Source organism: Capra hircus, chromosome 6 (assembly GCF_001704415.2).
Source record: "Capra hircus breed San Clemente chromosome 6, ASM170441v1, whole genome shotgun sequence".
Lineage (NCBI taxonomy): Eukaryota > Metazoa > Chordata > Mammalia > Artiodactyla > Bovidae > Capra > Capra hircus.
In genome coordinates this window covers 114,693,311-114,716,463 of record NC_030813.1, presented here as the reverse complement: position 1 = coordinate 114,716,463, position 23,153 = coordinate 114,693,311, and the positions used below count along the sequence as shown (strand labels likewise).

The 23,153-nt window shown below is 57.8% G+C and overlaps 1 protein-coding gene across 2 annotated transcripts in view; it reads right to left on the bottom strand.

Moving 5' to 3' along the window:
- The window catches only part of SH3TC1 (SH3 domain and tetratricopeptide repeats 1), a 43,814-nt gene that overhangs the window by 1,612 nt on the left and 19,049 nt on the right, over positions 1 to 23,153 (bottom strand). For both annotated transcript variants that reach the window (XM_018049792.1, XM_018049791.1), the window contains 9 exons: positions 22,883 to 22,959; positions 21,770 to 21,965; positions 14,963 to 15,096; positions 12,311 to 12,355; positions 8,831 to 10,495; positions 5,600 to 5,780; positions 3,959 to 4,232; positions 2,906 to 3,056; positions 1,759 to 1,955 (listed from right to left, as the gene is read on the bottom strand). In XM_018049792.1, the coding sequence (XP_017905281.1) occupies positions 1,759 to 1,955; positions 2,906 to 3,056; positions 3,959 to 4,232; positions 5,600 to 5,780; positions 8,831 to 10,495; positions 12,311 to 12,355; positions 14,963 to 15,096; positions 21,770 to 21,965; positions 22,883 to 22,959 (2,920 nt within the window). The remainder of the gene's footprint in view (positions 1 to 1,758; positions 1,956 to 2,905; positions 3,057 to 3,958; positions 4,233 to 5,599; positions 5,781 to 8,830; positions 10,496 to 12,310; positions 12,356 to 14,962; positions 15,097 to 21,769; positions 21,966 to 22,882; positions 22,960 to 23,153) is intronic.

Below are 23,153 nucleotides of genomic sequence, written 5' to 3'. Positions count from 1 at the left end.
TCTGCTATGACACAACACACACGGGCTAAAGAGAGTCGGTCGGTGAAGACGCCACAGCAGCCCCCACCTCCAGGGCAGAGCCCCCAGGCCCCCCTTTCTGCACAGGGCTGCAGGGTCCCAGTCCCTGAAGCCCCAGCCCACTGCCCCTCATTCTGCCATAATCAGCTGCCCACGCCTAGCCTGGTCCCCTCCCTGCCCTGTGGGGGCACCAGCTCGTGCTCCAGCAAAGCACTTGAAGAGCAAACCGCACAAATCCTGAGCAGCTCGGGGCCTGGACCTCGGGGGGAGGGGCTCAGCTGCAGAGGTCACCGCTGCCCACGGAATCCCCAGCACTGGACACAGCAGTGGCTGCAGGGACGACTTATGGCCAGCAGGTGTCGCCAGTCAGGCCTGCCTAGTCAAGGGGCTGGGGGTTACCCGGGGCAGTAGAGGGTCTTCCAGGGCCGCTCCGGCTCCTAACTGCTGCTGGTTGGGGAGGGGGAAGTGGAGAACTCAGCCCCAGACTGGCGCACCCTCACTTCTCAACCAACACAGATCAGGGACGCCGTGCAGGGGCAGGGCTAGACCCAGAGTAGGGGTGATGTCTGCCTGTATGGGCAGGGGGGAAGGGGGAAGGCGCAATAGAAGAGACACCCCCAGGCCCTTGTCTCATCCACTGCAGGGTTCACAGACGAACGGAAAAGTGGCCCCAGCCCCCACCACTGCAGCCCAGACAGGTAGGGGCTCAGCCAGGGTGCTGGGTGTCCCTGCCGGAAAACCTGGGGCAAGTCACGCCCCACCCAAGCCCCGGTTTCCCTCTCTGTGCAGCGAGATGATAAAGAGGACACGCCCTCTCCCCCAATCCAGGTGATATGAGGATTCCGGGAAGGAAGAAAGGAAGAGCTCTGCACAGACTGGCAGGCTTCCTGGAGGAGGTGTCAGGTATGGGCTGTACTTTGCAACCTGAAAATGAAAGTGTTAGTGGCAACCCCATGGGCTGTAAGCCCGCCGGGCGGCTCTGTCCGTGAGGACCCCCCAGGCAAGAATACTGGAGTGGGTTGCCATGCCCTCCTCCAGGGGATCTGCCCAACCCAGGGATCGACCCTCATCTCTATCGTCTCCTGCACTGGCAGGGGGGTTCTTTACCACTGGCACCGCCTGGGAGGCCCGCCTTGCAACACGGGTCTCTGGGAAGAAGGGTAACACTTCCTCCTGGCGGCTCAGCTGGTAAAGAATCACCTGCAAGGCGGGAGACCTGGGTTTGATCCCTGGGTTGGGAGGATCCCCTGGAGAAGGGAAAGGCTACCCACTCCAGTATTCTGGCCTGGAGAATTCCATGGACTGTATAGTCCACGGGGTTGCAAAGAATCGGACACCACTGAGGGACTTTCACTTTCTCGCTCTCACTTTCCCCCACCCCAGAAATGTCTTTATCCACCTCCTACATTTTTTGTGGTTCACTTCTGCTGGGCAGTCAAGACACAGCTTTGCAGTCACCCCATCCAGAAGCTCCCCCCACCCCCACCACCCAACTACACTCATTTTGCCCTTTACCCAGTGGCAGCTTCCCCCACTGACCCTGAGCTCTTGAGGGCAAGGCCGGACCCGCCTGGAAGCAAGGACGGTGTCCACTGGCCTCGCCTGCAGCTCACAGGGGGGCCCAGAGCTCCGGGGAGATCCCTGGGACTTGAGGAAGAGGACCGCAATGCCTCCCTCATGCCCAGCACCGGGCGACGGCCCCCACGCCCCGCACCCAGCCCTGCCTGCACCCCTCTCAACCTTGAGGTCGTAGAAGATGATGTCGCCAAGCGCCAGGTACACCTTCACGTAGTACAGGGGCTCCTCGTCGAACTCCAGCGGCGAGGTGCAAAGCGATAGCGCCTTGAGGTAGAAGTGCTCCGCCAGCTCGCTGTGGCCCAGCCGGTGGTGCAGGGCGGCCAGCCGGTGACAGGCCACCCGCTGGTTCAGCTGGTCCCCTGGGGATGCCGAGGAGGGCGGATGCCGTCTCACAGCCCCAGCCCGTCCCTTCCCGGCCCCAGACCGCCGTCCCACTCGTGCTAAGCCGCCTCAGTCAGGTCCGACTCTGCAGCCCCAGGGACTGTAGCCCACCAGGCTCCTCTGTCCACGGGACCCTCCAGGCAAGGAGACTGGAGTGGGCTGCCATGCCCTCCTCTTCCCATCTTTAAGGGGCACCTAGTGATGCCCGCTCTCCTGGCACCTCTGGGCTGTGGCAAAGTCGTGGAGCAGGACACCCACCAGCCCAGGCCTGCGCAGAGGCCCCTGCACAGGGAGCTTCGCTTACTGTTCTGACCAGGAGAGCCCAGAAGTCCTGCAGTTTGTGCCTCTGCAGACACGACCTTTGGCCTCCCTGCTGTATCCTCAGCTGCCCTCCACCCTGTCCTTGGCAGGGAGTCACCAGATGAGGCTGCCTGCAAAATCCTCCCCCTTCCAGGGTGAGCTCTGCAGGGCCTGAAGGCCCCTCCAGGGGCACACCTACTGTGTGCTCGGCCCGGTCGGGCTCCTTGCCTCAGGGAAGACAGATGGCCTAGAAGAGCCGGGCTTGGAGGGACAGGCCCCCGGAGAGGAGGACGGGGTTTCGCCGGCAGAGAGCAGCGGGGCCCACGGGCCAGTGGAGAGGGGAGGACAGGAGGGCATAGCAGGCAGAAAGGCACCAGGCGGCCCTGCCTGGCGTGTCCCGGAATGTCCGCGGTGCAGGGTGCCCCGGCCAGGCCCCCTGGCCAGCAAGGGGGGCACAAGGCGGGGGGCACAGAGCTGATGATGTTCAGGCGGGACGGGATAGGTTCTCTGCCGCCCGTCTCAGCAGCCTGACCCCAGGGCGGGAGAGAGGAGCCTGCGGGCCTGGGGAACTGAGGCCCTGCCTAGACCTCAGGGGTGGGGGGCCCTTGGGGTGGGGTGCGGGGCTCACCCAGGGTGAGGCTGAGTGCCAGGGCTGTGTGGGCGAACTCCAGGCCCTCCTGGGGCGTCTCCATCTCAGCCAGCAGCGCCGACAGCTTGTTGCAGAGCCGCAGCTCGGCCTCCCGGCTCCCCGTGGACACCGCCAGGGGCAGTGCCCGGTCCTGAGGGGACAGAGGGCAGGTCAGGCCTCCTCCTCCCGCAACAGGCAGCCAGGCCCATGCCCTCCTGAGGGCCCCTGGGTCTGCCCCCGTGAGCCCCCTGGAGCTTCTCGTGCCAGGTCGCTTCAGGCGTGTCTGACTCTTGTGGCTCCCTGGACTCTAGCCCGCCAGGCCCCTCTGTCCATGGGATTCTCCGGCAAGAATACTGGAGGGGGTTGCCACGCCCTCCTCCAGGGGGTCTTCCTGGCCCAGGGGCTGAACCCGCGTCTCCTGCACCTCCTGCCTGGCACTAGGAGGCGGGTGCGGTGCCGCTAACGCCACCCGGGAAACCCTCCCTCCACACCACACCATCAGTTCTCAGCAGCGTGCCATCCCCGGGCCCCTGGGGCGTGAGCTAGGGGTGTGAGCCTGGCCCGTCAAGCTACACCGCAGGCCCTTAGACCAGCCTTGCTCCTCGGTGCAGGGGCCTGACCAGAGGGTCCAACACCCCCTGTGCACCAAAGAGGCTACTTTTATCTCTGGGGCCCAGCCTCATGCAAGCTGGTCAGACAGAGGCGGAGACGCCGCCCTCCCCGGGAGGCACGTGCAGAGCCCTGGTCCCGGCGGCCCTCCATCTGATGCGACGTGTGCCCTTGGACCTGCCCCTGCGCCTCTCTGAGCCGGTTTCCTCCTCTGTGGAATGCGGGCAGGCCCTGCCTCCCAGGGTTGTGTGGATCTCTGGGAGGCGTGTCCTCCGACGGGCGTTACTTGCTCTGTTCTGCCCAGGCTGGGGCTGCGGGTTGGGATGGTCTCTGACCAAACCACCCGGAAGCTGAGCCTGTGCGCGAAGTGGGGAGGTCCTGCCCCCCAGGAGGGTCGCCCCTGAAGCCCACTAGCCTGGACCCACAGGACAGGGCGGCGCTCACCCGGTAGAAGGACACTGCTTTCTCGCGATCCCAGGCCCCGTTGAAGAAGATGTCTCCGGCCTCTTCGAAGAGCTGCAGCCCCAGGCCGGGGTCCCCCGTGCACAGGGCGGCGTTCTGCGCAGCCTGGATGTACAGGTCCACCAGCTCGCTCTGCCGCAGCGCGTAGTAGATCTTCCCGGCCTGCAGCCAGGCGTGCGCCTCCTTGTCCTTCTTCAGCAGGTCGATGAAAACCCCCAGGCTGCGCTTGGTGTACTCCAGGGCGGACCTGTAGGCCCTGGGGTTAGATAGAGGCGGGTGCTAGGAGCCGGCCTCCCGGGCCGCCCCGCTGCGTGGAGGCGACCAGGTTCTCTCCGGGGGCCCGTCTGGCCACCTTGGACCTGGGGCGTCGGGGGGGCCAGGCCCAGAGCCTGCGCGTCCAGGCTGATGGGAGACCAGGGCAACACACGGCCCTCATCCAGCAAAGGTGAGGAGGCCTTAGGGAGGGAAGCAGGCAGCCCTGGGGCCTTAAGGAGTGAGCGGTTCATCTCTGCCCCCCCTGCACACACACAGGCCCACATCACCTCCAGACACAGCAGGGGTCGTGGCCCCTGGGCAGAAACGTAGAACCCATCCAGGCCAAGGGCTCTGACACGGACGGAGCGTCAGAACCACCCAGGGTGCTGGTCAGACACAGATGGCAGGGTCTGGCTCCTGGAGCTGCTGGCTCAGGAGGTCCAGGCTGAGGCCTGCCACGCGTGTGTGCTCAGTTGCGTCCGGCTCTTTGCAGCCCCCATGGACTGTAGCCCGCCAGGCTCCCCTGTCCACAGGATTCTCCAGGCAAGAGTGACTCTCTGTGACCCCATGGACTGTAGCCCGCCAGGCTCCCCTGTCCACGGGATTCTCCAGGCAAGAATACTGGAGTGGGCTGCCATGCCCTCCTCAGGGGACCTTCCCGACCCAGGGATCGAACCTGCGTCTCCTGCGTCTCCTGCGTCGGCAAGTAGGTTCTTTAGCACTGAGCCCCTGGGAAGCCTAGGAATGCACACCTCCCACCAGAGCCCAGGGGAGGTGGACCTGCTGACCCGGGACCCCACTCTGAGGAGCCTTGATCAAGGCTGTGGGCCCATTGGTCCTGCTGTGAAACTGAGACCCCCAGGGTGAGAGGCATCCCTCCTGAGTCCCAGGGAATCCAGCCCCTTCTCTGCTCTCAAGGAGCCCCCACACTGGATGGGGTGTTATGAGACTCTGCTAGCCTGCGAGCTGTGTGGTCCAGCTATCTGTTCCCCACCCCCAGGCAGGACGCTCTGGGTGGGCTTCACAGGTGACCCCGAAACCCTGCTCTGGGGAAGCAAGCGGGACGGTCACTGTCTCCTGTGGACTAGGACCCTCCAGGCACACATGGTCGCTGTCCTCACATGTGAGGGGACAAACAAGGACCAGACTACGTGGCCTAGTGCTGGGCCAGTGAGAAAACACTCAGGGTAGGCTGGGGCCAGCTTCTAGAAGCTACCACGGAAGGGAGGATGACTCAGAAACACATGCTTCACCCCTGCCCTTGGGGACAAGACAGAGCTTGCTGGCTCAGTGCCCGACTGCCACTAAGGACAGAGGGATGTCCTGGGACGGTGTCCGCACCCTCCCTGCCCCGGGGCCGGCCCTCACCGCTCGGTGCCCAGGGACAGGTAGAGCTGGCTTATGGCCTCCAGGAGCTGCCCCTCCAGCACCTTGTCGTTCGCCCTGCGGGCCAGCGAGAGCTGGAACTCGTGGTAGACGACGCACCGGGCCTCGTTGGGCACGACCGCGCCGTAGAAGTGACAGAGCCGCTGGACGGCGAGCAGCTGGCCTGGCGGGAGACGGAAGGGAGAGGCCCTGTCAGGCGCTGCAGCGGCCTTCCAGGGCCCGCGGCCCCTGTGGCGCGCCCGCCTCTGTGAGCTGGGGTTGCTCCACGTGGGGACAGGCTGGGTGTCCGGCTCGAGGTCACACAGCCGGCCAGCAGCCGGGACGGGGCCAGGCAGGGCACGTCACAGACGCTCGAGGGACAGTGCTGGTCACTGGAGAACTCCCAGGCTGGGCGGTCCCGACTGGGCTCCCCTGATGGACTGGGACATGTTTCTGCTTCACAAAGCTCCTCCCAGACAGACAGGGGCTGTGTGTGAGCATGGTCAGCTGCTCAGTCGTGTCCGACTCTGCAGCCCCGTGGACTGTGGCCCACCAGGCTCCTCCATCCATGGGATTCACCGGCAAGAACCCTGGAGTGGGCGCCACTTCCTCCTCCAGGGGGTCTTCCTGCCCCAGGGCTCGAATCCACGCCCCCTGCACTGGCAGGCAGGTTCTGTACCAACTGAGCTGCCAGGGAAGCCTGAACAGTGGCTAAGCTCCCACCAAGTGGACCGCCAGCATCCCGACGAGGCAGACCGGCCAGCTGAGTCCAACGCTGGAGCAAAGGGCACGCAGTGGAGACGGGATTCAAATCCGGCTCCCGCATTCCACAGCCAGCGCTCCTTCGTGAAGCCGGGCTCCGAGCCCACAGCCTCACTCGCCTGTTCTAAAGCCAGAGGAATGGAAACAGCTGGGAACTTGCACCACTGAGAATGACCTGGCAGCGAACAAGCCACGAGGAGACGTGAATGACACGGCGAACCAACCAGGCCTAACAGAGCGCAGAGCACACGCCCAGCAACAGCAGAAAGCGGCGTCCTCCACGCGCCCATGGACGTTCTCCGGGACAGACTGGAGGCTGCCTCTCAGAACCGTCCTCCGTAAACTTAAAGGGCCAAAACCACAGGAGGCATGTCTTCCAGGAGCAATGGACGGAATCAGAGATCAGGGGCACTAAGGAGTTTGGAGCATTCGCGTATCTGCAGAAGTGGAGAGCGCGCTCCTAAATCACTGGGCTTCCCTTGTAGCTCAGTCGGTAAACAATCTACCGGCAACGCAGAGACCCGGCTTTGATTCCTGGGTTGGAAGGATCCCCTGGAGAAGGAAATGGCAACCCACTCCAGTATTCTTGCCTGGAGAATCCCATGGACAGAGGAGCCTGGCAGGCTACAGTCCACGGGGTCAGTTGCAAGAGTCAGACACGACTGAGCAGCTACACCACCACCACCAAATCACCAGTGGGTCCAAGAGGGAAACTGGGGACTGCCCTGGTGGTCCAGGGGTTAAGACTCTGCACTCCCAACGCAGGGGACCTGGGTTCAGCCCTTGGTCAGGGATCTAAATCCTGCATGCTGCAACTAAGATTTTGTATGTTGCAACTAAGACCGGTTCAATCAAATAGCTAAGTATTTTAAAAGATAAACAACCAAAAAAGAATAAAAATTTCAAATCAAAAACCTAAAGTTCACCCTTAAGAAACTAGAAAAAGTTAACTCGATCCAAGGCAAGCAAAAGAAAGGAAAAATCAAAGTTGAAGAGGAGACGATAAAATAATAGAGAATAGAAAAATAAAGAACAATGAAACCAAATTACAGTTCTTTGAATAGGTTAACAAAAGTGACAAAAGCTTAGCCAGACTGACCAAGAAAAGAAGGAGGTAGCCGAAGATGACTAAGATCAGGAAGGTTAGATGGGACATCACCACGGATCTCACGGGGGAAAAGGGGGAAGCTGTGAGCGACTGTACGCCAGCAAATGAGACGATCTAAGTGAAATGAACCCTAGAAAGACACAAACTAGTGAAATGGACTGAAAATGGAACCAGCTCAAGGATGGGTGACCCTGGGGGTCAGCACTGCCCTCAATCCCCTCCCCGTTCCATATGGCGGAGGGGCAGACCCCCTGACCCCCTGGAGGACCTCCTGGGTCCCCCAGCTTTGCACTCCCAAGTCTGAGTCCCCCAGTGCCTGGGTTGGGGGTATGGGGGCATCACAGAAGGTTTCTGAGCAGCCAGCGGGGGGCCATGTGCCCTTGGTGGCCACCGCCTGCACCTGCCCAAGGCTGCAGGGCAGGTCGGGGGACCCAGCTCCTGGCTCCTCCTGGAGGTCCAGGGGATTCCCCTTCCAGCCTCACTGAACAGATCCTACATCCCTCAGTAGCGCCCCAGTGCTCTCAGGAAAATGCCAAACCACAGCCTAGGGTCTTGGGCCCCTGCCTAGCTTCCCACCTGAGGCTCCCACCACTCATCACCTGAGCCACTCACTCCAAACTTGGCACCGCCCTGCAGGGCCCAGTCACTCACCCCAGGGCCTTTGCACAGGCTGCTGTGCCTCCTGCCAGGCCCTCTCCCGTACTTGGCTAAATTCTTCTCATCCCCCGGGTCTCAGACTAAACAGCCGGCCCCCTCCCAGCTGGGGCCTGGAGCCGCCCCACCACCAAGCTGAGCACCTGCTTCTGTGGCTCTCGTGGCCCAAGCATCGGTTTCCTGTGGCTTGGCCGCAGCCCCTGTGAGGGCCACTTGGGTGTGTTTGCTGGTGGACCCTGCCCAGAGCCTGCCACTCGCAGCAGCTGCCTTTGGATGAAGCAGCTGCCCCACACGCTCTGGGCCGGGGAGGTGTCTGGGGTGCCCGGCTGTTGGGAGACACTAAGGATACAGCGCCAGCAAAGCACCCAGTATGCAAGGCCCACGTGGCCGCTTTGGCTTGGCTGCCCCCCTGCCTGGCCTGGGCTGCGTCTGGGGTCACCCCCTGCCTGTCTGCCCGAGACTGCCAGGATTCCCGGCCTCGGGACTTTCAGTGCAGAAAGCAGGATGGTCCCAGGCAACCCGGGATGAGCTGGTTGCCATGGGGACATCTGGCCCAGCATGGGGCACCTCAAAACACCTGCTGGTTCCCACCACTCGGCATTCTCGGTGGAGAAGCAACCACTTGCCTCTGATTTGCAACCCCCAGGACGCTCTGAACAGAAATGCTAGGAGCCCTTGCTTCCCAGGCAGCCCGCCCGCCCTACACTTACTCTCCCAGTGGTCCATCTCCACGGCAACCAGAAAGGCCCACTCGTAGTAGCACCTGGCCTGCCGGGCGAGCGCCCTGTGGGTGCACAGGTCCCCCAGGCGTAGCAGCACCCGGGTGAAGTCCGGGCCGCCCTCCCTGCCAGGCAGCCGCGAGAAGAGCTTCACGGCCTCCAGGAGGTAGTGCTGGGCCAGCCCGCCGGCACCAGTCTGCAGACACAGGGCCCCGAAGTTGGCCAGGACCACCGCCTCATTCCGCGGGCAGCCCAGGCGCCGGGCCACCCTCAGGGCGCAGTAGTAGCCCTCGGCTGCCCGCCGGGTCCTGCCAGTCCTCTTCAGGGCGATGGCTGTCATGTTGGCAATCAGGCCCTCCTGGTCCGGGGTGGCCACCGCCGCCTCCAGGAGGGACTCCAGGATGCCCAGGGCTGCTGGGCTCTGCCTGTGAAGGACGTGCAGCCAGGCCAGGGCCACCAGGCGGTCCACGACAGTGCGGCCACCCAGCTGGGCGTCTGTCTCCACGGCCTGCACCATGAAGGCGATGGCCCTGCCCTGCCACCCGTGCTGGCTGTACAGCTGGGCCAAGCTGGCATAGACAGGGCCATGCAGGGCCCGCCCGGAGCCGGAGGCCGGGGAGGCCAGCGCCCGCCGGAGGTAGTGAGCCAGCTGGGCAGGCAGGACGGGGAGCCGCGGGCTGTTCTGCAGGACCAGGGCCGCGCTCCGGAGTGCGCTGCGCAGCGAGCCCTGTGCCCGCAGCGAGGCCACCCTGATGCAGCTCAGCGCCAGGTGCGGCAGGCACCTTTGGCTGTAGATGCCCGCCAGCAGCAGGTAGCAGTCCATGGGCCAGGAGGCGCCCGGGGTCCCCGCCGCCCCGGGTAGCAGCAGTAGCAGCCTCTCCAGGAAGGGCAGGGCCTCCTCCGGCTGCTTGAGGCGGGCGTGGTGCTTGGCCAGCAAGAAGCAGGCCCGGGCCTCGGCCTGAGGGCTGCGGCCGCCGATGGCCTTCCGCAGGGCCAGGGTCAGGAGGCTGGAGTCGGCCTCGGAGCTGTCGCCGTGGCTGGGCGTCCCCAGGAGCAGGGCCAAGGCCTTGGGCACCACCTGTGCGCACTTCTCCTTGCTCTTCTGCCGCAGGTGGACCGAGGCCAGGCTGGTGTACACGGCCGCCACCAGGACCAGGTCCCCGAAGCGGCCCCCGAGCACCCCCAGGGCTTCCTCGAAGTACACGCGGGCCTGGGACAGCTTCAGCTGCCGCACGCACAGCCGTCCCAGCAGGAAGCAGAGCCTGGCCAGGGCCATGGGCAGCCCGGCTTTTTTGGCCACCCCGCGGACCTCGGCCAGCCGCCTGACCAGCTCCTCGTCGTTGAAGCCGCCGAACACGCCGCTCAGCGCAGGCGGGGAGAGGTCGTACAGGCCCCGGAAACCGGCCTGGAACCCGGGTGCGTCCAGGAACAGCAGCTGCGAGCCCAGGGCCTCCGGGTCAGCCCAGTCATCTCCTACGTCCAGGCAGAAGGAGGGCTCCTCGGTGTCCGGCAGGCCTGCACCACTGGATGCCCTGTGGACGCCGGGGGACCCTGGTTCCTTGGGGCAGCCCTGACAGGACTTGCATTGTTCTAGAACATTCTTCACCATCTGCAGGATCTCCTGTGGCTCTGGGTTCAGGCAAGGCGGGGACATTTCTGCAAATGACCAAAATGCCCGGATGGGTGAGAGTGGGATCTGAGTCCAGGCAGGCCCGGGGGCATCCCTCCCCTGGCGGCAACGTCCCTGTCGCCTCCTCCATAAGGCTGCCCTGGGCATCTGAGGTGCCGTGGACTGCTGGGCACACTGCAGGGCTATAGGGGTGACTTTCCGGGAGAACATGGAGGAGGTTAGCCAAGCTTCTACCAACTAACGTGCCTCACAGTAGCCCTCTCCTCTCGGCCACGTGCAGGAACCCCCAAGACATCAAGCTGTAGCCAACCAGAGCTACTGACCAGCGTGAGCTCCAAAGCGCCCTCAGAACAGACAGTGGAGTCTGCATCCACCTGCCCGGCCCTAGCACAGGGGCCCTTCTGATGGGAAACACTGGGAACGGCTCCCAGACCCCAGAGTCCCTCTCATCTGGGCTGGTTTAGGAAGCTGGTTACTAAAGGGTTAAAAACAACTGCTGAAGAGTCTGGGGACAGGAGCTGTCCACGCCTGCCTTGCCTGCTGAGGGCCTGTTGGCCTTGGATGGACCCAGCACCCAGAGGCATGTCCAGGCTTGAGGAGCAAACAAGCTACGTTTCCTGTTGGGAAAACATGGGCTTTGAAGGGGAATTTGGAAGGAAAGAAACGGGAGGTAAAGACTCTTCTGTTTCAAGTTCGCTTGTAAAAAGTGTGTTCAAAGCTATTACTAGGAATTAAAAAAAAAAAAATTAAATCCGGTTGAGCAGCAAACGTACAACTCGACCGTGTACTTGACTGGCTAAAAAACGCCCCTTCCAGCGGAGGCGCGTGGTCTCCCCGGGGCGTCTTCCTGCATTATCCCTGTTACCCTGCCCCTGACAGCTGAGGTCCTCCCGAAGGCAGCCTGCAGAAATCCGGGAGTGGGGAGGGCCCCGGGACAGCCCTGGGACCCAGGGGCTGCTTCCGGCCCTCCTTCCAAGGGCCCTTCCATGTTTGCACGTGGAGGGATCCCATTCCCAGGAAATCTCAAAGGGTCCTCGGCTCGTGCGTCCCCAGGCTGTCCCTGAAGCAGACCCTCTGCTGTGGCTGAGATGCAGACGTGGGAAAGAGCAGGGACTTTCCCAGCGTAAGGCTCCACAGCAACGCCCTCTCCATCCACTGCACTCCTCCAAGCAGCACATGGGGAAAGCCAGCTGCTTTGGGTTAAATGAAAGAAAACCAGGGACTTCCTGGTGGTCCAGTGGCTAAGCCTCGGCGTTCCAAATACAGGGGGCCTGGGTTCGCTCCCTGGTCAGGGAACGAGCTCCCACATGCCCCAACTAAGAGTTTGCAAGCCACAACTAAAACCTGGTGCAGCCAAAAAAGAAAGAAAGAAAGAAACCCAGAGTCAGGCATAAGCCCATCCCTTAAGGCTCAGAATCCGCCTGCAGTGCGGGAGGCCTGGGTTCGATCCCTGGGTTCAGAAGATCCCCTGGAGAAGGGAAAGGTTCGCCACTCCAGTAATCTGGTCTGGAGAATCCCATGGACTCTATAGTCCATGGGGTCGCAAAGAGCCGGACATGGCTGAGCGAATTTTTCACTTTCAGGCAATGGTGGGGATGTGCTTCTTTGCTGGGGACAGTGCAGGGGGCCAGGCTATGGGCCAGGCAGTGGAGAGGTCACCCCACCTACAATGGGGACAGTGCGGGGCGGGGAGCCTCACCTCCGCTTCACCCAACCTCCCCCCAAGGCCAGACTGCATGTCACCAGCCCTTCCCCACAGAGGAGTGAGCTCTGCGGCCAGCTCCACCCCGAGGCCCAGCCCCACGCCCCAAGGGCTCCCAGGCCTTGTGGGAAGGACGCACCTTCTTCCTCCTGCTGCTGCTGTGTCTCAGCTTCTTCTGACGTGTCTGAAAAGTCAGAGAGAAGGCTGGCATCACTCTGGGACCAGCGCCCTCCGGGTTGGGGCCGAGTCGGGGGGCAGCTCTAGGACGGTAACACCCCTGACGCCAGCGCTGAGCGGGGGCACGGTCCGGCCCGAGGCAGGGGGCGTCAGCCAAGAAGCCATGTCTTCCAGGATGCACCCCTGCCCCTTCAGGGCTCCACCCCCGCCACGAGGCGGCCTCCTCCGGCGCCCTCGCCCCTGGGCTGGGCGGCAGAGCTGGACTTGCACCCCCTCCCCCTACCACCAGCGCTCTGCCACGCCTCGGCCCCGCCTCCTGGCTGCCATGGAGACCAGGTGAGAGGAGCCGCTGCACAGGGACAGGGGAGTGTGCGGCGCTGTCAGCCGTGCAGCATCCAGCGGAGAGGACCCCACCGCAGCAAGCGAGGCCCCCCACAGGCTCCCCAAGCAGGGAAGAAACCGTGGGCCAGGCCGGCTGAGGGCTGATCCGCCGAGGCCTCAGTTCTCATTGGACTTGTATGCGGAGTGAGTCATGCGAAACGCTGGGCTGGGTGACTCACAAGCTGGAATCAAGATGGCCGGAAATATCAGCAACCTCAGATACGCAGATAGTACCACTCTAATGGCAGAAAGCGAAGAGGAACTAAAGAGCCGCTTGATGAAGGTGAAACAGAAGCGTGAAAAAGCTGACTTAGAACTCAACATTCAGAAAATGAAGATCATAGCCTCCAGTCCAAATAGTTCGCGGCAAATAGAACGGGAAAAAGCGGAAACAGTGACAGGCTTTATTGTCTTGGGCTCCAGAATCACTGCAGATGGTGACTGCAGCCACGACGTTAAAAGACGCTTGCTCCTCGAAAGGAAAGCAGTGCCAACCTAGAACGCATATTAGAAGCAGAGACATTCGTTTGCAGACAAAGACTGACCTAGGCAAAGCGATGGTTTTTCCAGTAGTCATGTACAGATGTGGGAGCTGGACCGTAAAGAAGGCTGAGTGCCAAAGAATTAATGCTTTTGAACTGTGGTGCTGGAGAAAACGCTTGAGAGTCCCTTGGACAGCAAGGAGATCAAACTAGTCAATCCTAAAGAAAATCAACCCTGACTATTCATTGGAAGGACTTATGTTGAAGCTGAGACTCCAATACTTTGGCCACTTGATGTGAAGAGCCGACTCATTGGAAAAGACCCTGATGCTGGAAAGACTGAGGGCAGGAGGAGAAGGGAATGACAGAAGATGAGATGGTTGGATGGCTTCACCGACTCAATGGACATGAGTTTGTGCAAACTCAGGGTGATAGTGGAGGACAGGGGAGCCTGGCGTGCTGCTGTCCATGGGGTTGCAGAGAGTCAGACACGACTCAGCAACTGAACAACAAAGGAAGAGAAATCCATCAGTTTAAACCGAACATTGGTGAGAAAATTCTTATAACACGTGTCAGGAGGCAAGCAGGAAAGACACGCGTGAACATATGCTCACGTGTGTGTGCACATGTGTGTGTACATGTGTGCGCGCACAAATGTGGGTATGTGGCTATATGTGTGAGTGCACGTGTGTTCACATGAGCATGTACACATGGACACATACACGTGTGTAGGTGTGTGTTTGGGTGTGTCTGTGTGTACTCATGTGAGTATGCATGCGTATGTGTACACATATCTGTGGGGATGCGTCCAAACGTGGGCATTTATTTCCCTCCCACACGAGGAACAGATGAGCTGAAACGTTGCATCCCCAGGGCCCGGGGAGTGGCGGGTAGGCCTGTCCCACACCGTCCCCTCTGCCCATGACCTCCAGCTGTGGCTGCCGACTCGCCTCCTCCCTCTACTGTTCGTACCACAGTCCTAGGCCCCCTTGCTTCCCCAGCCCCAGCGGAGCAGGCAGTCAGGCTGGTGCCTAGAGGCAGTGGAGAAGCGGCTCAGCTGAGACCTGTCCCCAGGGCAGCTGGGAGGCTCAGGCCCCACTTTCCTGCATCTCCCAGCCCCTTACCCTGCTCCTTCTCTCTGTCTCTCCTGTCACCCCCTACCTGCCCTGAAGGCAGTGCCAGCATCTGTCTGGCCACCTATAAGTGCCCAGGGGCTGGCATTCAATACTGTGAACGATGGAGGAGGCGGAAGATTCCTTAAGGGCGGCGGGGTGGGGCTGCCGCCGCAACCAGTGGACGAAGCCAGAGCTGTGCCGCACTCTGCAGAGCAGACAGTCCAGCCTCGAAGAGCAGAGTGGACGGAACAGAGCTGAGGGGTGTCAGCCGGGGGCAAGCTCTGCACCCTCGTGGCCTTTCCGGGAATCTGCCCTAAGAACACTGTTCTGAATCACAGGCTGTAGGGCACTTCCCTGTGGCTCAGACGGTGAAGAAGCTGCCTGCAGTGCCAGAGACCCAAGTTCCATGCCCGGGTCGGGAAGACCCCCTGGAGCAGGGTGTGGCAACCCTCCAGTGTTCTTGCCTGGAGAATCCCACGGACAGAGGGGCTGGCGGGCTGCAGTCCACAGGGTCACAAAGAGTCAGACACGACTGAGTGATTAAACAGACAAGGTGCAGCCAGCTGCAGGTCCTGAGAGGTCCCCGGGGGCATCCTGAGGGGCGGGAGGAGCACCCCCATGTCCCCCCCCACCTACCCAGGCTGTACACCGTGCAGACATCCGTGCTGGACGTCCTTCTCAGCAGCTGCCTGGCCTCCTCCTCAGAAAAGTGTCCTTCACGGCTAAAGAAAGACCTTTCTTCTTCACTGAGAAAAATCACATTTTCCAAGCTGGAAAAAAATAAACTGCATGTTAGATCGCACATTTCCAAGTACACATTTCATATGAAGACCCTTTTCCCTCCCTCGCTTGGCAGATAAGCCCTGCCCAGTGATGAAGACCTGAAGATAAAAACAAAATAGATCCCGCCCTCAAGGATGCTTGCTCAGGCCAGAGGCAGACACCCAGGGGCAGGAAAGGCTGTGACAGATGCCGCTGATCAGTTTCTGGAAGAGGCGCTCCTGCGCAGCCTTCAAAACCCCACCTTAAATGCCCTTCCCCTGTGAGACAGGCCATGGCAGCTGCAGGCAGACTCAACCCCTCCACACTGCAATCTCTCAGAACTCCTTACACAACATGGGTACAGAGCACACGTGTACTCAGAAAAGTCAGGAGAGGAAAAACAGGAAGGAACAAAGGGAGGGAGGGAGTGGGGGGAGGCAACTTCTGCTTATAGAACCAAATTGGCAGCAAAATGTGAAACTTTCAAATGTACTTCGAAACTTAAGAGGGAGCTATTGTGGGAAGTTAAAGAAACCCTTAGGGGAGATTATGACGCGTTGGACATAAAGCCTGTATTCCTCCAAAAAGTCAGTGTCCTAAAGGACAAAGAGACCAAGGGACTGTCTCAGATCAAAGAGATGAGACTCAAGAGACAGACAGGTGATAATATGGGGTCTGGAATTTTCTTTGGCTAAAGCGAGGATCACTGGGAAAAATAGTAGGATCTGAGAGGGTAACAGGCAGGAAGGCCAGGGGTCTCCAAATGGAGGAAATAGCCTGTAAGTGTCAGACATTTTTATCTCCCTTAAGTGGCAGGAGGAAACAAACTAGCGATATTTTTTCCCTTCTCTATACAAATTTAAAAGGAGGTTTCTCTTAAAATTCTGTGTTGCCATGACACCTGGCTTCACCTGAAGGTAACCAATCAATGCCTTTTTCTTATGAAATATTTATCTTAAGCTATACCCCCTGTCCAAGGTAAGGAGCAGCGGCTGTGCTTTGCTGGAGCAGCCGTGAAGAGATACCCCACGCCCAAGGTAAAAGAAACCCAAGTAAGATGGTAGGCATTGCAAGAGGGCATCAGAGGGCAGACACACTGAAACCATACTCACAGAAAACTAGTCAATCTAATCACACTAGGACCACAGCCTTGTCTAACTCAATGAAACCAAGCCATGCCTGCAGGGCAACCCAAGACGGGCAGGTCATGGTGGAGAGGTCTGACACAATGTGGTCCACTGGAGAAGGGAATGGCAAGCCACTTCAGTATTCTTGCCTTGAGAACCCCATGAACAGTAGGAAAAGGCAAAATGATAGGATACTGAAAGAGGAACTCCCCAGGTCAGTAGGTGCCCAATATGCTACTGGAGATCAGAGGAGAAATAACTCCAGAAAGAATGAAGGGATGGAGCCCAAGCAAAAACAATACCCAGTTGTGGATGTGACTGGTGATAGAAGCAAGGTCCGATGCTGTAAAGAGCAATATTGCATAGGAACCTGGAATGTCAGGTCCATGGATCAAGGCAGATTGGAAGTGGTCAAACAAGAGATGGTAAGAGTGAACGTCGACATTCTAGGAATCAGCGAACTAAAATGGACTGGAGTGGGTGAATTTAACTCAGATGACCATTATATCTACTACTGCAGGCAGGAATCCCTCAGAAGAAATGGAGTAGCCATCATGGTCAACAAAAGAGTCTGAAATGCAGTACTTGGATGCAGTCTCAAAAACGACAGAATGATCTCTGTTCATCTCCAAGGCAAACCATTCAATATCACAGTTATCCAAGCCTATGCCCCAACCAGTAACGCTGATGAAACTGAAGTTGAACGGTTTTATGAAGACCTACAAGACCTTTTAGAACTAACACCCAAAAAAGATGTCCTTTATATTATAGGGGACTGGAATGCAAAAGTAGGAAGTCAAGAAACACCTGGAGTAACAGGCAAATTTGGCCTTGGAATGCAGAATGAAGCAGGGCAAAGACTAATAGAGTTTTGCCAAGAAAATGCACTGGTCATAGCAAACACCCTCTTCCAACAACACAAGAGAAGACTCTACACATGGACATCACCAGATGGTCAACATTGAAATCAGATTGATTATATTCTTTGCAGCCAAAGATGGAGAAGCTCTATACAGTCAGCAAAAGCAAGACCAGGAGCTGACTGTGGCTCAGATCATGAACTTCTTATTGCCAAATTCAGACTCAAATTGAAGAAAGTAGGGAAAATCGCTAGACCATTCAGGTATGACCTAAATCAAACCCCTTATGATTATACAGTGGAAGTGAGAAATAGATTTAAGGGACTAGATCTGATAGATAGAGTGCCTGATAAACTACGGAATGAGGTTCGTGATATTGTACAGGAGACAGGGATCAAGACCATCCCCATGGAAAAGAAATGCAAAAAAGCAAAATGGCTGTCTGGGGAGGTCTTACAAATAGCTGTGAAAAGAAGAGAGGCGAAAAGCCAGGAGAAAAGGAAAGATATAAGCATCTAAATGCAGAGTTCCAAAGAATAGCAAGAAAAGATAAGAAAGCCTTTTTCAGCGATCAATGCAAAGAAATAGAGGAAAACAACAGAATGGGAAAGACTAAAGATCTCTTTAAGAAAATTAGAGATACCAAGGGAACATTTCATGCAAAGATGGGCTCAATAAAGGATAGAAATGGTCTGGACCTAACAGAAGCAGAAGATATTAAGAAGAGGTGGCAGGAATACACGGAAGAACTGTACAAAAAAAATCTTCACGACCCAGATAATCATGATGATGTGATCACTCGTCTAGAGCCAGACATCCTGGAATGTGAAGTCAAGTGGGCCTTAGAAAGCATCAGTACGAACAAAGCTAGTGGAGGTGATGGAATTCCAGTTGAGCTGTTTCAAATCCTGAAAGATAATGCTGTGAAAGTGCTGTACTCAACATGCCAGCATGGAAAAGGTCACTTTTCATTCCAATTCCAAATAAAGGCAATGCCAAAGAATGCTCAAACTACCGCCCAATTGCACTCATCTCACATGCTAGTAAAGTAATGCTCAAAATTCTCCAAGCCAGCCTTCAGCAATACGTGAACCGTGAACCCCCTGATGTTCAAGCTGGTTTTAGAAAAGGCAGAGGAACCAGAGATCAAATTGCCAACATCCGCTGGATCATGGAAAAAGCAAGAGAGTTCCACAAAAACATATATTTCTGCTTTATTGACTATGCCAAAGCCTTTGACTGTGTGGATCACAACAAACTGTGGAAAGTTCTGAAAGAGATGGGAATACCAGACCACCTGACCTGCCTCTTGAGAAATCTGTATGCAGGTCAGGAAGCAACAGTTAGAACTGGACATGGAACAACAGACTGGTTCCAAATAGGAAAACGAGTACATCAAGGCTGTATACTGTCACCCTGCTTATTTAACTTCTATGCAGAGTACATCATGAGAAATGCTGGACTGGAAGAAACACAAGCTGGAATCAAGATCGCCGGGAGAAATATCAATAACCTCAGATATGCAGATGACACCACCCTTATGGCAGAAAGTGAGGAGGAGCTAAAAAGCCTCCTAATGAAAGTGAAAGAGGAGAGCAAAAAAGTTGGCTTAAAGCTCAACATTCAGAAAACAAAGATCATCGCATCTGGTCTCATCACTTCATGGGAAATAGATGGGGAAACAGTGGAAACAGTGTCAGACTTTATTTTTTGGGGCTCCAAAATCACTGCAGATGGTGATTGCAGCCATGAAATTAAAAGACGCTTACTCCTTGGAAGGAAAGTTATGACTAACCTAGACAGTATATTCAAAAGCAGAGACATTACTTTGCCGACTAAGGTCCGTCTAGTCAAGGCTATGGTTTTTCCTGTGGTCATGTATGGATGTGAGAGTTAGACTGTGAAGAAGGCTGAGCGTCGAAGAATTGATGCTTTTGAACTGTGGTGTTGGAGAAGACTCTTGAGAGTCCCTTGGACTGCAAGGAGATCCAACTAGTCCATTCTGAAGGAGATCGGCCCTGGGATTTCTTTGGAAGGAATGCTAAAGCTGAAACTCCAGTACTTCAGCCACCTCATGCGAAGAGTTGATTCACTGGAAAAGTCTCTGATGCTGGGAGGGATTGGGGGCAGGAGGAGAAGGGAACTACCAAGGATGAGACGGCTGGATGGCATCACGGACTCAATGGACGTGAGTCTGAGTGAACTCCGGGAGATGGTGATGAACAAGGAGGCCTGGCGTGCTGTGATTCATGGGGTTGCAAAGAGTCAGACACGACTGAGTGTCTGAACTGAACTGATGCTAATGTCCTATGCATTTACCCGAAACTCTGTCTTCAGTCGGATCTGCCTTTTGGGTTCAGAACCTACTTGATAAACGAGTATGTTAAACTCTGATACTGTTCCTCTAATCTATGCAAACGACACTATTTGTATGGTGCTCTGCCCTTCTTCAAGATTCAAGTTAATCCTTTTATGGCCCAAGATGAACCATTTGGAGCCAAAATTATCCCAAAATACATCTTATGGGTGAGGGGCCTGGTGCCATTCTGAGTTTTGAGACATCCCTTTCTCTCATTAACAGACTGCTGGTGACTATATAACATCCAGCTGAAGACTAGCAGGGGGTACTCTTTCTGCCCCCTTCTGATGCCTATGTCAGAAGCTTTCTCTAACTCCTTTATACTTCAATAAAACTTTGTTACACTAAAGCTCTGAGCGATCAAGCCTCGTCTCTGGCCCTGGATTGAATTCTTCTCCTCCGGGGGCCAAGAATCCTGGCGTCATAATTCAACAACAACCCTCCGGATCTAAGATCTGTGGAAAACAATTCTATCAGTGTTAGTTTCCTGATTTTGACAGTTGTGCTGTGCTCATGCAAGCGACGTCCTGGTTTCAGGAAACACACTGCACTATTTAGGGGTAAAGGAACATCGTGTTTGCAACTGACTCCCAAAGAATTTAGAAGAAAAAAAAATGAAGTAAAAAACAAACAGGAGAAAGTAGGCGTCATAACATGTTAACATCTGGGCAAACTGGGTGAAGGACACAGAGGAATTTTACCCTCTTTTCGCAACTTTTCCTTAAGCCTGAAATTACGACAAAATAAAAGAAATAAAGAATAGCCACCAGAATGTTCACTAAACAAAAGGTGAAAGACCCAGATCTGGCATAGGAAAGACGTTTAGAAAGTACTTGTCGCGCGAATGAGAGGGGTTGTTGGCGCTTCTCTGGTTGTAAATAGGATCAATGGCACTGGGCCCCGTCAACCTTCTGGGTGAAGGGAGGGCAACAGACCAGCTCAGACCCACAGCAATTACAGCACAGACCCTTGGCAAGCTCAGGACATGTCTCAGTCACATGGGGCCCAGCTGTCTGTTGGGACGTTGTGGTCTCCCCAGAGACGGTGACAACCATCTTGTGCTGGGAGTTCCACCACCCAGGGCACGTGGAAAGCCCATCGGTGTTGGTGAAGTTTGAGATGGAGCTTTGGGGGCAGCAGCTTTGGGGAACTAAGGTCTGGTTTCTAGCATCAGCATCGGAGCCCAGCCCAGCTTCAACCTGCTTCTGATGAGCGGGCGGAAGAGGCTCTGGAGCAGACAGACCCTTGAGTTAGAGAGCAGAGAAACTGGTAGCACATGTCGTGATGGCGGAGTGGCAGCCGAGACTTGGTCTTGGAGGCTCAGGTTTGTCCGAGGCGCCAGACAAGAATGAAACAGGACTTCAGGGCTAATGGGGCCTTAGGGACAAACATCTCGTGATGGACCCAGGGGCAGCTTCTGGACCAATAACAGGTCTTTTCTACACACTGACTCCTGGGTACTGACATCTTAACAAAAGCCTGAGAACGTACCTATGCTGCTGACCACTCTCTAAAGGTCACCTCCCTCCTCCTCTGTGCTGCCTAGGGCCAGGTGGTGGGGACCTGGAGGTGACTGGATAGGCCTGGCTCAGAATTCCCCAGAGCGGGTGGGGAGGCTTGCACGAGGAAGGAAGCACAGCCAGGAAGGGTGCCGCCCCCCTCCCACCACCCCCAGGGATGGCAGACAAGACTAGGGGCCAGTGGATGGTCAGAGCAGTTGCCCCTGAAATGTGGGTCAGCAAGGGCTGGGTCTCAGGGGGGCTTGAAGGTTAGATCCAGAGCTTCAAAGGGCTTTATGAAGGGGAGTGGAGGGTGTACTGGGTTGAATAGTGTCCTCCCTTCTCCCAAATCCATGTCTATTTGGACCCTCAGAAGGTAACCTTATTTGGAAATAAGACCTTTTTAGACGGGATCCAGTCAAGATGTTGGTGTGAAGAGATGATCCTGGATTATCCTTACGAGAAACAGGAGACAGAACCCAAGCACGCAGAGAGGCAGAGGGGGGTGATGTGGCCACAGGCCCAGGGCCGCCTGGAGCCACAGGAGCTGGGGGAGGCGGGGAGGGTCCCCCCGGGCCCCGAGGGGCAGGAACGCTGCCAGCACCGGGATTCTCACGTCTGGCCTCTAGTCCGTTGTTTCAAGCCCTCAGCTTTGTGCCACTGGCCCCACAGCCCCGGGACACCCGTGCACGTGGACGCCTGTATGTCTCAGGGGCGGCCCCGGCCACCCTTGGGGGAAGGGCAGGAGAGGGTCCAGACAGGAAGTGGAAGTCAGGCCCCGGGGACAGAGGTGAGGGTGATGAGGAGGAGGAAGGGGCAGGGCCTTAGCCACTCACTCAGACGCCTGGCCCTGCACACTGATGAGGCTCGTCCGCACAAACCCGACCTGGCCAGAGGCCGCGTGCCGGCCCAGGCACCAGGGCAGGCCGGGCACCTGAGCGCCCAGGATCTCAATGTGGTCGCCACTTCGGAAGGTCATCTCTTCGGGCCCTGAGCCCTGGCAGTCCGCTATGGCCAAGGCCTGGCCTATGGCTGCGGGAAGGAGGCCACACATGGTCAGTGCAGGGAGGCAGGACCGGGAGGGGCCTGGGTGGGCCAACAGGCAGCCCTCGAGCACACTGTTGGTGTCCCTGGCCAGGTAGCTTGCGGCTCTTCTGAGGACTGACCAGGTACCCGGCCAGGGTCGTGAGACTGCAGGGCTGGGTGTCCACGTGGTCCTGGGAGGTGGTGCCTTATCCCCACCCTGAGCATGAGGCCTGGAGACGTTGATCAACTTGGCCCAGGGCCCAACGGGGCAAACCCAGCTGAAAATGTTCACTTAACAGGTCCACAGGCCATGCAGACACCAGTCAGTCTGGGTCGGATCAGATGCACTGGGCCTGATGGTGGCTCAGATGGTAAAGAATCCGCCTGCAATACGGGAGACCCGGGTTCGAGCCCCGTGTCGGGAAGACCCCCTGGAGGAGGGCATGGCTATCCACTCCAGTGTTCTTGCCTGGAGAATCCCATGGACAGAGGGGACGGGTGGGCTGCAGTTCACGGGGTCTCAAAGAGTCAGACATGATTGAATGACTAACACACAAAGGGGCCAGGCTGTTTTTTCCAAAGAAGACCCCTGCCCGCCCCACCCCAATGGTCTGAGGGTCCTCCGAGGGGTCTGACGCGGCCCTGGCAAGAAAGCAGAGGCCTCGGGGGTGCTGGTGGGTGGGTGTTCCTCAGTAGAGGCAGAGCAGCTGGGGACCCTGGCCTGGCCCCCCGGATGCTGCGTGAGTCTGGGCCAGCCGGTGGGCCTCTCTGAGCCTCCTCATCGTCTCAGGAGCTGGAGAGCATCCGAGCCACCTTTTCTGGCTTGGGGAGGACTGAGGGGAGCCAGAAGCTTCTGGAATGCAGGTGCCCGCCCACCTCAGCCCCCTCTTCCCCAGGGGAGAAGGACCAACAGAAGCACGTACCCATCAGCTGGACGTCCGGCACCACGGGTCCACCCAGGGGGTCGTTGACGGAGTCCTTGGGGACCCTGAGCGCCCACCTGGAGCGGGATGAGAGGGGGTTTCAGATCTGGGCAGGTTAGAGCCGTGTGCAGACCACACAGGGCACAGCCGCAGGGGCCTGGGCAAAGCCCACCACTTGCTCCTACTGCACAGACACCGCCCCCCACCACCCCCCCCCCCAACACACACACACACACACACACACACACATACACACACACAGCCACCACAC